Source organism: Acomys russatus, chromosome 28, assembly GCF_903995435.1.
Source record: "Acomys russatus chromosome 28, mAcoRus1.1, whole genome shotgun sequence".
In the NCBI taxonomy this organism is placed as follows: domain Eukaryota; kingdom Metazoa; phylum Chordata; class Mammalia; order Rodentia; family Muridae; genus Acomys; species Acomys russatus.
The window spans coordinates 538,880-554,165 of record NC_067164.1 but is presented as its reverse complement, the minus strand read 5'-3'; the positions used below and the strand labels follow the sequence as shown (position 1 = coordinate 554,165).

Below are 15,286 nucleotides of genomic sequence, written 5' to 3'. Positions count from 1 at the left end.
CTTTTGCTTGTGTTTTTGACATGTCAAATGTTCGTACTCCTTGCTGTTAACGGCTTCTCACTGAAGACTAGAGCTGGGACAATGTAACAATTCTTATAAATGCTAGTGTTAATAAGAATAAAACTAATGGCAGTTTCCTCGGAGAACCAGCTATGCAGAAAACTGAGTCTTCCATAGAACCTGTTACACAGACGCTTAAGTCATTCATAAATGGTATTAGTAAGCATGAGACACGGGATCTGTGCATAACCATTAAAGAAGAAAAACATGGGGATACTCTGGGAGCTGACAAACTATACCTGAGTCATTAGGTTTTCACCTTGCTTTTCCTATGCATGTCCAGCCTCAGAGACAGGGAACTAGTATGAGCAGGAAAAGATTTGACTAGACAATTAATGACAAACCTTGTTACCTTCCTGAAGGCAGAGCAAGCAGCTTTAAGATTCTTGATGTTTTTCTACCCTTTACAGGACTGCAATAAAGAGAGGGATCATACTGAAGCAAGGGTTTATGACAAAGACACAGAGAAAGCATTTTTGACTCAGTGAAGTGCCTGACTTCCTGAGCCGACTTGTCAGACCAGGGCTTTTCTGGTGTTGTGGAAAAATAAAGACTAGATTGTCTTTGCCTAAGCAGCATTTGTGTGCTGCTGAAAAGGCTACACAGTCCTTTAAAAGTCCCAGGAAAGGATGGTGGTTTATGCTAAATATAAAAGTATAGTAGAGGAGGAAAAGAAAGAATTAAAAAAGGGACCAAGAGATTGGGCTTCCGTAGAAAGATTAGGTATTCATTATAACAGGCTACTGAAATGATACAGAGAAAGTTTGATGTAACAGGTAAGTAGGAAATAAATTCTGATTATTAACTTAGTTAAACTCAAATAGAGCCATCCTGTCTATAAAGACGTTCTGTACCACAAGGCTTTACTGCACAGATTTTAAGGAAGAAGACATTAAGTTAACAAACAAACAAACTGATTTTATCATAATGTTAATTTTCAGTTCTCCATGAGATTTTCCATTTGCTTGCTTTCTTTTACTTTAATATGCTTATATAATCAGGCAAGACTTTAGAAAAAAGTGTACCTTAAAAAGTCGTGTAATCAATGATTAAAGTGTTTTGAGGAAATGATTTTGTGTTTAAATAAAGCCTGTGAGAGACACAGATTGTCAGAGTGGGACAAGCCGTATCGAGATGTGCTTACCACTCTGCCCTGTATCTACTAAAAGAAACAACAGGTACCCTGCATCTGAGTCCTCTGTCACAGCTCTTGCATCCACCCACTTCAGGCCCTGTCCTTTGGCGGAGCTGGACTCCGACACGTTCTTAGCCCTGTTACCAATGGTTACGTGCCGAGAATGCACCATCTTTTCAACTGAGTTAAGTGCCTCACATGTGAAGGATGCTCAAAAACATGGAGAGCAGAGCGGATGCTATGCATAAACCTCTCAGGGACGTGTCAAAGATATAGCACTGGGTGTGTTTAGCCTGTAGTGGAAGATGGTCCTTAAGAATGATGTGGTGGCCAGTTTTATATCAACTTCACACAAGCCGTAGCCATCTGAGAGGAGGCAAGGGCAATCGAGAAAATGCCTCTGTAAGATCGGGCTGTAGGCAAGCTTGTAGGGCATTTTCTTACTTAGTAATTAACAGGGGAGGGCCAAATCATTTGTGGGCGGTGCTCCTGTGGGCCGGTGGTCCTGGGCTCTATAAGAAAGAAGGCTGAGCAAGAGATGATGAGGAAACCAGTAAGTAGCTCCCTGCATGGCCTCTGCATCAGCTCCTACCACCAGGTTCCTGCCCTGCTTGAGTTCCTGTCCTGACTTCCTTTGATAAACAGTGTTTTACAACTTTCCTAATGCTGCAACCCTTTAATACAATTCCTCATGTTGTGATGACCCCCAACCATAAAATTATTTTGTTGCTACTTTGTAACTGTAATTTTGTTACCATTATGAGTCATAGTGTAAATATCAGATATGTAGAATATCTGGAAGTCCTACCGCCTGTCCTCTGTCCAGCCATAGGGTCATCAGCTCTTTCTTAACCAATCATAGATGATCGATTAACACAACAATGAGACGGGAGATTCTTTATAGAAATGACAATGCCCACGTCTGGACTGCAACCAGATCTTGGGGCACAAAAATCAGCATCTGAATACACAGTGCACAGGACCATCCCCCAGTAGAGTTATTTACAAGCCCACACAGCTGAGCCTGGGCTTCTGGCACAGGTTCGGTGTTTGTGTCCCTTTGCAGTTGTACTTTATTGCTGCCTTCATGGACCCCGAGTGCTTAATGAGCTTCTGTTTGCTGATCACACAGCAGTTATCTGCATGTTTCCACTTTAGGCTTGTCAAGAATGTATCCTGGGTGAATCTGAGATGATGTTTTCTAGAATTATATTTATGTCTGGCTTTTGACTTCCTGACTAGTCAGGAGGTGAAAGAATGCATTTTTTCCCACTAACATTCCTTTGGGATTCAGAAAATACCAATTTACTGTTACAAAATCACTCACCAGCCTGACGATATTGACTCTTCAAGAAGGTTGATATTGGATACGTTATCTGTCCAATGAGGCTCGGTTTTGCTTTATCTGGCGTGAGCTTCTGTCACTGGACCTGGTCCAAGTCGTTGCTTGCATTAGGTCTTTGGAGAGCATGGCAACTAGGACCTGATTTTCTCACAAAGATCTCCGATGCTGCAGAGCACAGGCATCGGGTGGCAAGAAGGTCCGTAACCTTTGTATCTATTTTAAATGTAACAAGGCTGTCTTAGCTCTTTTAGTTTGCAAAGATGCTAACATTAGTAGGTCTACACTGCATATGTTTTTGTTCAATTCAAGGAGCATCAAGTATGTAAATGAACAAAGATGTAGACCACAACAAATTAATGTGAAATTTGTTATTATTTATTTATTTATTTTGGTTTTTTGAGACAGGGTTCTCTGTGTAGCCTTGGCTGTCCTGGACTCACTTTGTAGATCAGGCTGGTCTTGAACTCACAGCCACCCACCTGCCTCTGCCTCCAGAGTGCTGGGGTTAAAGGCATGAGCCATCACTACCGGGCTACATTTATTTTTAGTCAGGTTGGCTGACCAGAGAGGCCTGGGCAGCACCTGTCTTTCCTTCCCAGCTCTAGGATTACATACATGCCCTGTGGAGCCTAACTGGGAATCAAACTCAAGTCCTCATGTTGGTTTGTGTGGCAAGCACTCTATCTACTGAGCTATCACACTAGCTCCCCCTTCTCTTTTAATAAAATGTGATTAAAAGTCTATATTAAAAATGTTGAGTTGAGCTGTCAACTTCCTTCCTGTCTCAAAACTAGATTCTTTGGGCATCGTGTTACTCAGGCATTAGGTTCGACTCTCAACCCAAGACAACAACAGCTCAGTAAATCCAGGAACTTGTATTCTACAAGAGATAGATTTTATATTTGTTTTTCATAAAGAAATTCACAGAGAGGCAAAAGAGGACTGCCACGACATTTTGTCCAATGGAACCCTTAGGAAAGAAGTTCCCTCTATCTCTTCAGTCTGTCTGACCTCTACTCCTAACACCGTCCTACAGTCTGAGAAGCTCATCCAGCTCCTATTGTCTGCTCACACCTTAGGCATGAACCAAGAGGAGTGAACCAAGGACGTTCTTCCTCCTTCACAGGGCACATTGTAACAGTCATAAAAACCCACTTCCACATACTTACTTTACTGATCAAAGCTTATTTGTGTGGTTAGACCTGGAAGCCAGAGAGGCAGGCTCAGTGTAGTCTTCATTATGGGATATACTTACATATGCATAATTCTATATGGGTAAATGCCCACATAGGTCCAGGGGTTTAGTTTTAAAGGAAGAAGGCAGATGTTTCTGCCACCCTCAAATTCTAGGCCAGAAGACTATTTAGTGTCTGCCACTTTGGTTGTTCTGGCACAGCTCCAAAAGGGTTGAGAGTTGTTCAAAGGAAACAACCACGTTGCTGGAGATACTGGATCCCAGACTTAGAATTCCAGTCTCTAATGGTATCACACGGTGGGAACTGGGATCCCGAAGGGAGGGAGGGAGGCAGAATCATGAGCCCAGAAAACAGACTCCAGAGATCAACATTGAGGTACAAATCTATTTTATTGCAAAGCAATAAGCAGTTTTATACAGTCTTTGGGCCAATGGGAAACTGACACAAGCTCTAGGGTAGCCAGCCATCCCACTGTCACTATGGGAAGGTACTAGGCCACCAGCACCCAAGGGGACTTCCATGAAGGCAGGGAAAACAGCAACCTCTCTGTTCCAGGCCCATTCTGAGGTTCAATTACTTTGCTGAGATCCTCTACTTTGTCTCATGCAATATGCCTGTGGACATCAGCACTTGCACTACAGAGTGGTATGGAAGCCTTTCTCACCATGCCCCTAGTCTTATTGTGCTGCACTGGAATTTGAAAGAATATTAATATAATGCATATAGTGTCTTAATCAGTGTAGGCCCAAGTGGGACTAGGAAACACCTAGTGGGTTAAGTTTAATATAAGGAATTTTGAAATTCTGATAAAAGTGATATTAGGAAGTTGCTTCATTTTACGTTCTTGTTTTATTGTGGTGCTGGTGGCCTACCAGTATGAGGCCTCCTGGAAACTAGGGAGGCACTCTACTCCTGACTTGTAACCTATCTCCAGATGCTGTCTATTATACCTGAAGGCTGAAGGAGACTACTGGTTGAAACACCAAGTGTCTATTTCTAACACTGGAATCCAGATTTTATCAGAAAGGGGACAGTTCTGCACAGTGGAAAGCAGAGGAGCTGAGTGGTCTGTCTGTTCTGTACAGTGCTAGTCTACAGGGAAAACAGGAGGTAGGTAGGTATTGGAAGTGCCAACAAGGCCATGTGATAGCAAGGGATGGAGTAGGAGTGCTGAGTGCTGGGTGGATGGGCTGGGCCTGCTCTGCAGGTTACCCGTGTGGTAAACTAAGTGGTGGATTGAGTTGTGAACATGAACAGAAGGGCACCCTGCCAATTCTTGTGTCAAAGGAAAGGCTAGTGGCAGGACAGGGCAAGTTTTTAAGGTGACTGGGCAGCAACCACAAATAACTTTAGCGCCGCCTTCTATTCAGAGAGCCTAAACAGTACTCAGAACGCCGGAAGGAGGCAGGATTATAGGATATCTATTGAATTATGAAGAGAGAGGCGATAAGTTTATAACTGGCAGTGTTTAAGATGTTAAGATGTATAAAAGATAAATACATTTGAAGAGTTGAGTATAGATACTCTGACAAAACCAATCCAAAGAAGTATAAATACATAGGTGTAACAACTAAATTGCATTGTCAAATATCTGGTCAACAGGCATATCCAGGTATCATTTCTCTAGACTTATTTTAGAATAGCTTTGAAAAATGGAGGAGTAGCGCAGATATAGTGGTTACACATCATAAACACGTAACTGATTCGTTACTGTGTCTGGACATGACACACCCATGAAACTGCTCCTTTTATAAGGGCGGAACATTTCCACACCCAGGATAACCAATGTTCACAGGTGAAGTCTTCCTAACGCCACCAGAAGTGAGCACCCATCTGCCTTCTATCACTTGTTCAACAAACTACACAAAAACGGAACTCCCACTACTGTAATTGATGTTAATAATACTTTTAAATATATCCTTGTGATTTGCCTACCACGCTATGTACATAGGTACAGGTACATAGATTGGTAGTTTTTCTGACACAGTAGTCTATCGTATGACTGTATAACAGTTTGCTTTTCAAGTGTCTGATGTCACCAGAGTTCTGTTACAATGTAAGTGTGTTCCTCAGGTCCATATGTAAACTTAATATCAAGATTAATAGTTTGATGAGCTTTGGAGATGAAAACTTTTGGGAGATATTTATGGTTAGATGCCATTACGAGGGTGGAGCTCCATGATGTGACTAATGCTTTAAAAAAAATAGAAGCCAGAGCCTGTCTTTCCAGTTATCTAGCAATGTGATGTCTCCTGCCATGTTATGACACAGCAGCAATCCCTCACCAGCTGCTGGCATGTTCCCAAACAGTAAGAATAAATCTGTGTTTTGTTAAGACTACTAAGGCAGTTAGAGTTGCTCATAATATTCAAACATGGCCTCGCATATTGTTACAGCAACAGGAAACAGACAGAGGCCAATTTCACATTGTTTCTAGTTTGGGGCTATTTTGAATATACTTCCAACAAACTTATATGCATACATTTGTGCGTGTGCATGTGTGTGTGTGTGTGCATGTGGGTGTATTCATATGTGTAGTTATATTTTCTGTTTTTTTGGCTGTATATCCAGAAATGGAACTCTGTAGTCATAGTCCTTTAGGAGATGTTGCGCAACATTTTGGGGGGTTTGCAGCAGCTTCCTCTTCCACTGCAAAGTGTGAGCACTCCAGACATTTGGGACTGTGCTGTCCTCAGAACTCTTTTTGTGGGAACAGTTTTTAAACATTAAAATCAATTATAAGTGCCCACATACATTCCTCAATCTCTAAACCCATAGCCCCCATGAAAAATGTCAACCAACCCTTATTTCTGCTGCTATCTGAAATTTCAAAGTTTGCCCCGGCCCGCCGGGGTTCAACTAACGCTCAGGAGGAAAATTTTCCTGTTTGGAGACAGAACACTAGACACGAAGAAGGGGGCAAATCTGTATTCTGATCAAACCCCGTTTATTGAGAATTTTTACAGAGTTTATATAGGCACAGAGGCATGGGTATTTGCGTAAGCAAGGGTTGCTATGGATACCTAACTCTGGAATGCTCCAGCAGGTAGATATCTACCTTTACAGCTATACCTATACCTATACCTATAATTGCAGGAGAGAAATTCCAGGAAAGTCGTAAAGGATCTGGTTAGTCAGGAAAAAGCTCCCGGAACTGCTGCTTGCAGGCAGCTGGCCCTTAATCTGATCTTATCAGTAGTCCCACCAGAAAAGGAGTAGCTCGGGGGTCTGGAATGACCAGCCCCCACAATAAACCACAACAGGTGTCTAACTGCCGACCTACGACAAGGTCAGCTAGTTTCTGGTGAATGGCAGACTTCTGGAGAAATAGGAACCTAGGTTCTGACAAGATGGCTGAACATTGGCCATGTAGCCCGTCCCCAACAAAAGTTAAAAACAGCAGCATGGAAAAGTTGAAATCATGCTCTCCACTCATGTACGCTCCTGTGTTGTGATTCAGCAGCTCTCCATGGTCAATGGTTATGATGATACAGTGTGTGCTCATGCAGGGAGCTCAGAACAGTGACGCCAAAGTGATCATGATTATAACTTGTTACGTTCTTGGAAAAAATTAAATGTGATATTTTTGCATTTTTAGGCGCTTCAAAGTAACTGACATCTCCATATGTGTTTATCAGCTTTCTATGGACTGCACCACATTCCTGAGATAAACCAGCTTAAAAAGAGGAAGTGTGTATTTTGGACTAGGTTCCAGAGGCTTCAATCCTAGAAGACTGGCCTCACTGCTTTGGGTTTGTGGTCAGACAGTGTATGATTCTAGGCATATATGGTGGGGGCCAAATCACATACCTCTTCCAAGAGGTGGTGGTGGAAGAGGAAGAGGAGGAGGAGGAGGAAGAAGAAGGAGAGAACAGAGGAAGAAGAAGAAAAGAAGAAGAAGAAGAAGAAGAAGAAGAAGAAGAAGAAGAAGAAGAAGAAGAGAGAACAAGAGCCAAAGTTCCAGTCTTCTTCAAGGGCATATCCCTTGACCTCCAGCCTCCCTGTAGACGCTGCCAGGTTTCATTACAAGGACCGAGAATGAACTTGTTAACTTGTGGCTTTTCATGACATTTCAGATAAAGATAGTCACACAATCTACAGTATAGTGTCTAAGAGCAGAGGCTGGGAGTTACTTTACCTAGTTGCAACCCAGGCTCTGCTGGAGTATTGAAAAAAATTTTTTTGTGCCTTTATTTATCCGTTAAAATTGGTTTTAATGATGATACTTCACATGTTGCCAAAGAGTTAAGTAAAAGAAAAAAGACCTAGCAGGATGCTTGTATGAAGCCCTGAATAAAAGGACAGTGAATAGCCAATGTTTGGGGGGACGGAGGAAATGTGTTCTCAGGAAGGTTCAGTATGGAGATTTGGACAGTGTGGTAACAGATCTGTGGTCACACCACGGCTCTCTCAGAGTCTCTCTTATGGCGGCCTCTCAATATTCCCTGGACAGCACTGATTTTGGATAAAGTACAGGCCATGATGCAATACTTATTTGTAAAAGGTTAAGAGCATGAGTCCTAATAACAGACTGGAATTAAACCTTAGTTCCCACAGTTACCTCTCCATGTTTCCATTTCCTCAGTGGTAAAGTTGGAATGAGAAATAAAGTCATTTTAATGGCAAATGCAGTGGGCATGGTGGTGAAAGCCTGTAAGCCCAACAACTTCAAAGGCTGTGGCAGTTCAAGGACAGCCTAGATAATTAAAAAAACTTGCCCCAATAAATTATATATGTAAACTTTATAGATGTGTAAATACATACATGCAAACACAACATAAGAAAAAAGACAAAAAGCTACAAACACATATGTGCAAATATTTTGTACATGCCTGGACACAATCGATGGCATCTAAATACTGGATATTTGTGGTAAATGTTGAAGGGTAATTTAAGGATTGTCTAATTCCAAATATTTACCAAAGTTCTGCTCAGTCCGAGACTACTAAATGAATTTCTGCGATCTATACATACAGTATTTATACTCAGCGCAGTCCAAACGTTAACTCTTGGTTTCAGTTATTTTCCTTAATGAAATCTTCTTGAGGGAATAGTCTTTAAGTAAAAAAACAAGCCGCCTCTAGGGGAAAGCTCTTTTTTAACTATAAAAGACCGTAATAGTAGGGGTTGGATTTCACTGGAAGTTCAGGAGAGCTTTCTCAACTCAGGTCACTTTCCTACAATGCTTCTGTAGCTTTCCTATTTTCCAAGGCTACCTCAGTGTTTTCTTCGTAAGAACTTCCTGGACGAGAATATTCAAGCAATCTGGAATCAGCAAGACAATGGCGAAAAGACTTTATGCCATTAGCCCTCGCCGGCTGACTCCTGTTCCCCTGGGGACTTCCGGGGAGCAGGGGCAAACGGGTCGGTTAAGAGCATGCTCCGGACGCGCCCACCAGTGAAGGTATCCGCCTTTTTCGAGCCCCAGAGCACCCTGGGAAATATAGTTCCAAGAGGCTGGGAGGTACGCCTGCGGGCATGCGCAGTAAGAATTCCTTAGCCTCTTCCGGATAAGGAAGCCGACGCACTGCCACGCATTCTGCGGTCGCCCGGAGGCTTCTGGGAGTTGTAGTCTGTGGCCGTGGGAGCCGTCGGTAGGGAGACGTAGCTTTCGGTGTAGTTCACTCCAGCAGTTGGTTCCCGGCTGCGGCCGGAGGGTCAGTCAGCGCTTCTCTGCCCCGCACTTCTCTCGCGGCTGAGGAGGATTTCCGGTGGATCGGCTTTTCCTGTCCCCGGGCGGGTGGGTGGTCTTCGTGCCTCCGCGGGTCATCTCTGTCCCCAATCTCTTCCCTCCTCGCCCTCCGTTCGAGCCCGGGTTTGGCGGGGACTTGCCCTCGGGAGACACAGGGCCGCGACCTCTTCAGACCTGGCTGGTCTCCATGTCGCAGGGTCCGTCCGCGCCCAGCCTCGCCCCGGCGGTCCCTCGGCAGCCACCCACAGCCTCGGGCGCCCGCTCACGCGCCTTCTCCTCCTTTCTCTCTCCGCTGCAGGGATGGACGCCTCCTGGCGCCAGGTGGCCGCTGGCCGAGGCCGAGCCCGAGGACGGGCCGCCGCAGTCCCCTCCTCAGGAAACGGAGCCCCTCTCGGCGGCGCGGGAGGAGGGCGAGTCAAAGGGTCTGGGAGCGCGGTGCCCCCCGGCCCCGGCCCCGGCCCCGGCGGAGCAGCTCCGGGTCGCAGGCAGCGCTCCGCGGGGGGCGAAGAAGCCCCGCAGACCCCGGGGGCCAGCGGTGAGGACAGCTCCGGCCCCCAGCCCCGCCCGGCTCCCCAGGCTCTTCCCTACTTAACGCTGGCTGCCTGTGCCTTCGTAGTCTCATTCACTTCTGAGCTGCTCGGGGAGTTCAGTAGTGGACACCTTCTCAGACTCAGACAGATTTCCATTTTATCTCTTTCATCTTAATTTTAATGGATATTGCCTTTGTTGTTCTCTGCTCAGAACTCTGTCTTTCTGCCTACCTATCCTCCATCAATCAATCAATCAGTCTATCTATTTTTAACCTACCTGAATCCCTAGACTTTTAAGTTTTAATTTGTGTCTACGTCAGGTTTGTTTGGTTAACTCAGTGCTTGCCTACCAGTACATTGATTGCCAGTGTTCAGTTTCTTTTAAAATCTAAAATGTTTAACGTTTGTTGTTGTAAAACAAGACCTTGTGCCTTCCTATTTTTGTGTATGGTAACAGCAAGCTAGGCTAAAGTCTCAGAATCTCATTTACCCAAGGATTGGGAACTTCATCCTACATTAATTAACTACTTTCAAGGCTAGTTGTTGGTAGCTAGCTTTCAGGCTACCTGACTAATTTTTTTTTTTTTTTTGACTAATTGCCTTAGATTCTGTAAGCGCTTTGATTGTTGGTGTTTACGACTGATTCCAGTTTATAAAGTTCATGTCTTTTCATGGCTGCATCTGGTGCTGCCACCATGGATTTGTCAATAGCCTTGGTGCAAGGGTCTTGCTTTAGTGGAATGTTGAGAGCCTATACGTCTAACTGTGCATAGAGAGAGGAGGATGATCCCTGAACTCATTTTGTGTATTTTTCAGAAGACTTTAAAAAATTTCTCCCTTCCCTTTACAAGCAAAAATTGAGCCTCTTGAGTGGGGTTTCTCAGGGTAACTTGAAAGTTAGTTTGTGCTGATTTTGCTTGCAATTGGGTCAGTTTATCTTAGGTGAAGTGTGTGGTTCACCTATGAACAAGTTCTTAAGCATGCTTGGGATTTTGTGGGAAGCAGGGAAGCAAGCATCTCTATATGAATATTTGATGTCTGAGTTGAAGGAGTGTGAGAAGGCTGCTTGCCTTCAGATAGTACTAGGTACATAACAGTCTCAGTGTTTCTGTTATATCTTCCCAAGTCAACCTTTTTTTTTTCTCTAAATTTAAACACACTTCCTGAGGGGAGTAAAAGGTAAAATATCACTGAGTACAAATATACCATCTAAAATGATATTTATTTTGATAGTGGCTCATCAGTCTGCTGTATGAACTTTTTAATTAGTGATTTACAATAGTAAATTTAAAATCCCCTTAATATGAGCACCCATGCAGTAATTCAGCAAGCTTATGGGTCTTTTAAAACACAGGTGCTGTCTGTAGCACTTAGTCACCAGGATTCGTACTCTCAGGAAGTTGGCAGTCTCAGCTGGGAACACATGCTAGGAAGGTATCTGCTGCTGCTTTGCCCTGTCTTGTAATTGAGTACAGCTAGAAGGACAGAGAGTGCTCCAGAAATGAGAGAGTCTAGCTTAAACGTTATTTCACACCCTTTTCCCGGACAATAGTAGACGAACAATTCAATACAGTTTTACTTTTTTTCTTTTTCTTTTTTTTTTGGAGTGAAATCATTAGAAACATGTTTTTTGTGTTAACATTTTGTGTGACCTCAAAAATGTCAAGTTCACCTTGAAGGCTGGAAGGATTTGAGCTTTCTAAGAAGCAGCTAATAAATACAGGCGATAAACTATAGATATTATCTGTGTGCAAGGCTTTGGTGGGCTGGACTGGGTTCCTGAGACTGGTTTCAAGAAGCCCCGCCTCCTGTCATCCTGGTTTGCTTCCACTGAGTATAGTCACCACAATGTATAATGTATTGTAGTGAATTTTACTACGTATTTATTTTTGAGATAGTATCTTACTATGTAGCTCACCCTGGCTGGCTCTGATCTCAGACCCACCGACTTTGTCTGCTAAGTTCTAGGATAAAAGATGTGATATGTGTGTATGGTAATACCTGCCTTGTTCTTTGGCTGTCCTGGAGCGCTCTATGTAGACCATGTTGGCTTCGAACTCACAAAGATCCATCTCTGCTTCTGCCTCCAGAATGCTGGGATTAGAAGCCTGTGCCCCCATGCCTGGCTTGTACAGTATATTTTAACATCTCATTTCCATTTCCATTTTTTGTTGGTATTGTTATCTTGAGACTGTTCATGAGGTGTTTAGCACCATTACTGTACTTTAGAATTTGTCGTTAGGTTTTTAGTTCCTGTGTCTGTAGTACCTGATTACTTTTGATAGGCTGCTTCTACCTTAGTGTTTGTCATGTTGTTCCCTTGGGTTCCGTAGTGAGGAATTACATTCTTTTCCCTCACAGATTTTAAGAAGGTAGGATGTTCTAAAGGCCACTTTGAAATGTGTGTTTAAAACTGATAGAAAAATTGGACCTGAAGAATAGCGAGGTGTCATTCTACATAATGCCAGTGAGGACACTTTTTCAGAAATGACACTGTTTTCTTTTTTCAAGCAGAGCTAATGTCTCAGAGGAAATTTGAGGAGATCAAGAAGGCCAACCAAGCTGCAGCCAGAAAGCTGATGGAGGAACAGTGCAGCTCTTCCTCCTCTGAAGAGGAAGGGGATGAAGACCTTGAAGGAAAACAGGGGAAAATCGTGGCAAAGACATTCATAACATACACTACTCACACAGGTATTATGTTACCGACTGACCTTTCCGCTCTAAATAGAAGTCTGTTTCTGATAACTGTTTAGTTATAATTTAAATTACCACACAGGATAGGTTTTCATTTGTAGTGTGGACTCCTGTGAAGCTGAGTATGTTTTGTTCTGTGAGATGTATGTTATTAATACTAATCTGTGGATGAAGGACACTGGCGAGTGCCCTTCACAGCTGTAGTTCCCAGAGAGGCAGGTGGGCTGGGTGGTCTCTGCTTGTGATTCTCTTGGGCCATAGGGCTTTCAGGGACCTCTTTCACAGTAGTGTTCATTTTCTTCTTTTTATCACCTTAAGATTGCCCTAAAGTTATTTTGTTTCTTGACTTTGTTATTGTAGTTTTATTTCTTACATTTGATTTTTATTATTTTTAAAAAATTAAGTCTTTAAAGGTCTTACATGTATATTCATTATCTGTTGTATATGTTTGGGTTGTGCTTAAAATATGCACTCTTATTTAATGTGAGAGAGGGCCATAGTGATTCTGGTTTGTATGCTTATTAATATCAAGTTATTAAAAATTATTTCAAAGATTAATATCTATACACTTATACTTTATATAATTTATTCTCATATTATTAGAAACTATGTCTCAGTATTTCTGTAGATACATTTCATGCTGTTTAGTCTTATGTTAGTTACACATGCTTATAGTCTCAGTTCTTTTTTTTTCTTTAAAATCTTGTTAGAGCTATTAAAAAAAAAGACAAAAAAACAGAAACACAGAAAATTTTTAGGAAATGGCTCTTTATAAGAAAGAAGATTCTCCTAAAATTATACAATTAGTAAATGGCAAAGGTGGTGTAAACATGATTTTCTCAGCTTTCAAACTTTTTTTTTTCCCAAGACAGGGTTTCTTTGTATAACCTTGGCTGTGCTGGACTCACTTTGTAGATCAGGCTGGCCTCAAACTCACAGAGATCCACCTGCCTCTGCCTCCCGTGTGCTGGGATTAAAGGTGTGCACCACCACTGCCTGGCAGTTTTTGAAGTTTTATTGGGCTCATGTGTCTGCAGTATAAAAGCAAGGCCTTTCTGAAGTAGACGAGGTAGCTGTTCTTGTACCTGTTTATAGGGGGAAATCAGGAGACTGCTTAAAAGGACAACTCACAAGCCAAACTAAGATTTGGAATTCACTGTTGCTGTGTCTGGCTAGTGTTTGCCATGTTGACGTTGGCTCAGGGTCTCTGTGTTATGTGGCATGTGTCTTGTGGTTGGCATGAGGTGGCATGGCTGCCTACTGAAACCTCTAACACGTTTTGTAGGTTGGTGTTAGAGGTTTGCTACCATAGCGATCTTCTTTCTTTGCTTGTCATTTAAAAAGATTTTTCTGCTACAAGAAAAGGCCTGCTTTCCTTTAGGCATAGGCCTTATATCATAATTCCACACCAGCTCTCTTATGCTTCTTCCTTGGTTGTTACATAGTGCTTTACTGAGAGAGAACAGGGTGGCTAGGACAGCAGGCTGAGCCCAGCAGACTTTGTATACTAGGTACAATAAACATAATTTAAGAAGGCTAGTGTTAGTAAGTCTTCAGGCTGGCTTGGGTAGTGTGCCCCCACCCCAATCCATTGTGCTTTGTTTCTTCATGAGTTGCTTGCGTGTACTGATGAAATTGCAAAGGTTGACATGCAGTCTCTAAGAAATTTACTGTCTCTCCTGAGGAATTACGGAAGTTCAGCTAAAATGTCAGGCCTAGCAAAATAAAAGCAGATGAAAGCAACTTTAAGGATAGAGAACTTCCTGCTTCTGGATGACTTCCTAAATAATCTTAAGTTTCATGGCAAAGAGGACCTCACTTGAACCGTTCTAAGGCAAGGCAGGTGGCTCTTTTCTAGTGTAGTAGAAAATACTGTCATTAGCATGCTTCATGAGTTTTTAATACAGTTTTCTTCTCACAGTAATTTTTGTATCAAATACATTAATACTTTGATTCTTGTTCCTGTATATTTTACACTGTGCATGTGATAAATTAAGGAAACTGCAATAGTTAAGTGTTTTAATTTAATAGATCCAGGGTAATGAGATGGTGTCTACCCCATGCTGGTGAGCTGAACACCTAGTACATTGCCAACAACCTCTCCCATTTTTCTGGTCTCGGGCTTCGCATTTCTGTGATTTTCTCATCTCATTCACAGTCGCATGGCTTTATTCTAAAGAGTGTGTGTGTCATCTTCACCCACAGACAGCTCACATCAGAAAAGGTGACTTTCTTGTGTTCTTACCTAGTAGCACTCCAGTCTTCTAGCTCAGAAATGTGTGAGCAGAGATGGTACATACACTGCACAAATTAAACACAGTCTAGTTGTCACCAAAGCCTCCTAGATTTTACTTGGTAAATTTTAAATATATTTATTTTTGAACCAGGGTCTCTTCGTGTGGCTCTGTCTAGCCTAGAACTTGCTGTTTACCCCATGCTCACCCCCTTACTCAGCCTCTCCTCTGCTGATACTGTAAATACCCCCTTTCCTCCCTGTACACTGGCTTTACCTGTTGTAGGCTTAGTTTACCTCCAGTGCGGCTACTGTTAGTGTTTAACAGAAGAGAAAACTAAGATTCTTATTTACTTAGTTTTCCTTTTTGGCAACAAATTTTGGGTTGAACTACATCATTG

The 15,286-nt window shown here is 42.6% G+C and overlaps 1 protein-coding gene across 2 annotated transcripts in view; it reads left to right on the top strand.

Annotated features, from left to right (window-relative positions):
• Positions 1-9,230: 9,230 nt before the first annotated feature.
• The window catches only part of Nfxl1 (nuclear transcription factor, X-box binding like 1), a 40,528-nt gene continuing 34,472 nt past the window's right edge, over positions 9,231-15,286 (top strand). The window contains exons 1-3 of one of the 2 annotated variants that reach the window (XM_051170129.1): positions 9,231-9,393; positions 9,727-9,963; positions 12,470-12,649. In XM_051170129.1, coding sequence (XP_051026086.1) covers positions 9,729-9,963; positions 12,470-12,649 — 415 coding nt within the window. In that variant the 5' untranslated portion in view covers positions 9,231-9,393; positions 9,727-9,728. Of the gene's footprint in view, positions 9,448-9,726; positions 9,964-12,469; positions 12,650-15,286 lie in introns of both variants that reach the window. The other variant, XM_051170130.1, reaches the window with a different exon arrangement.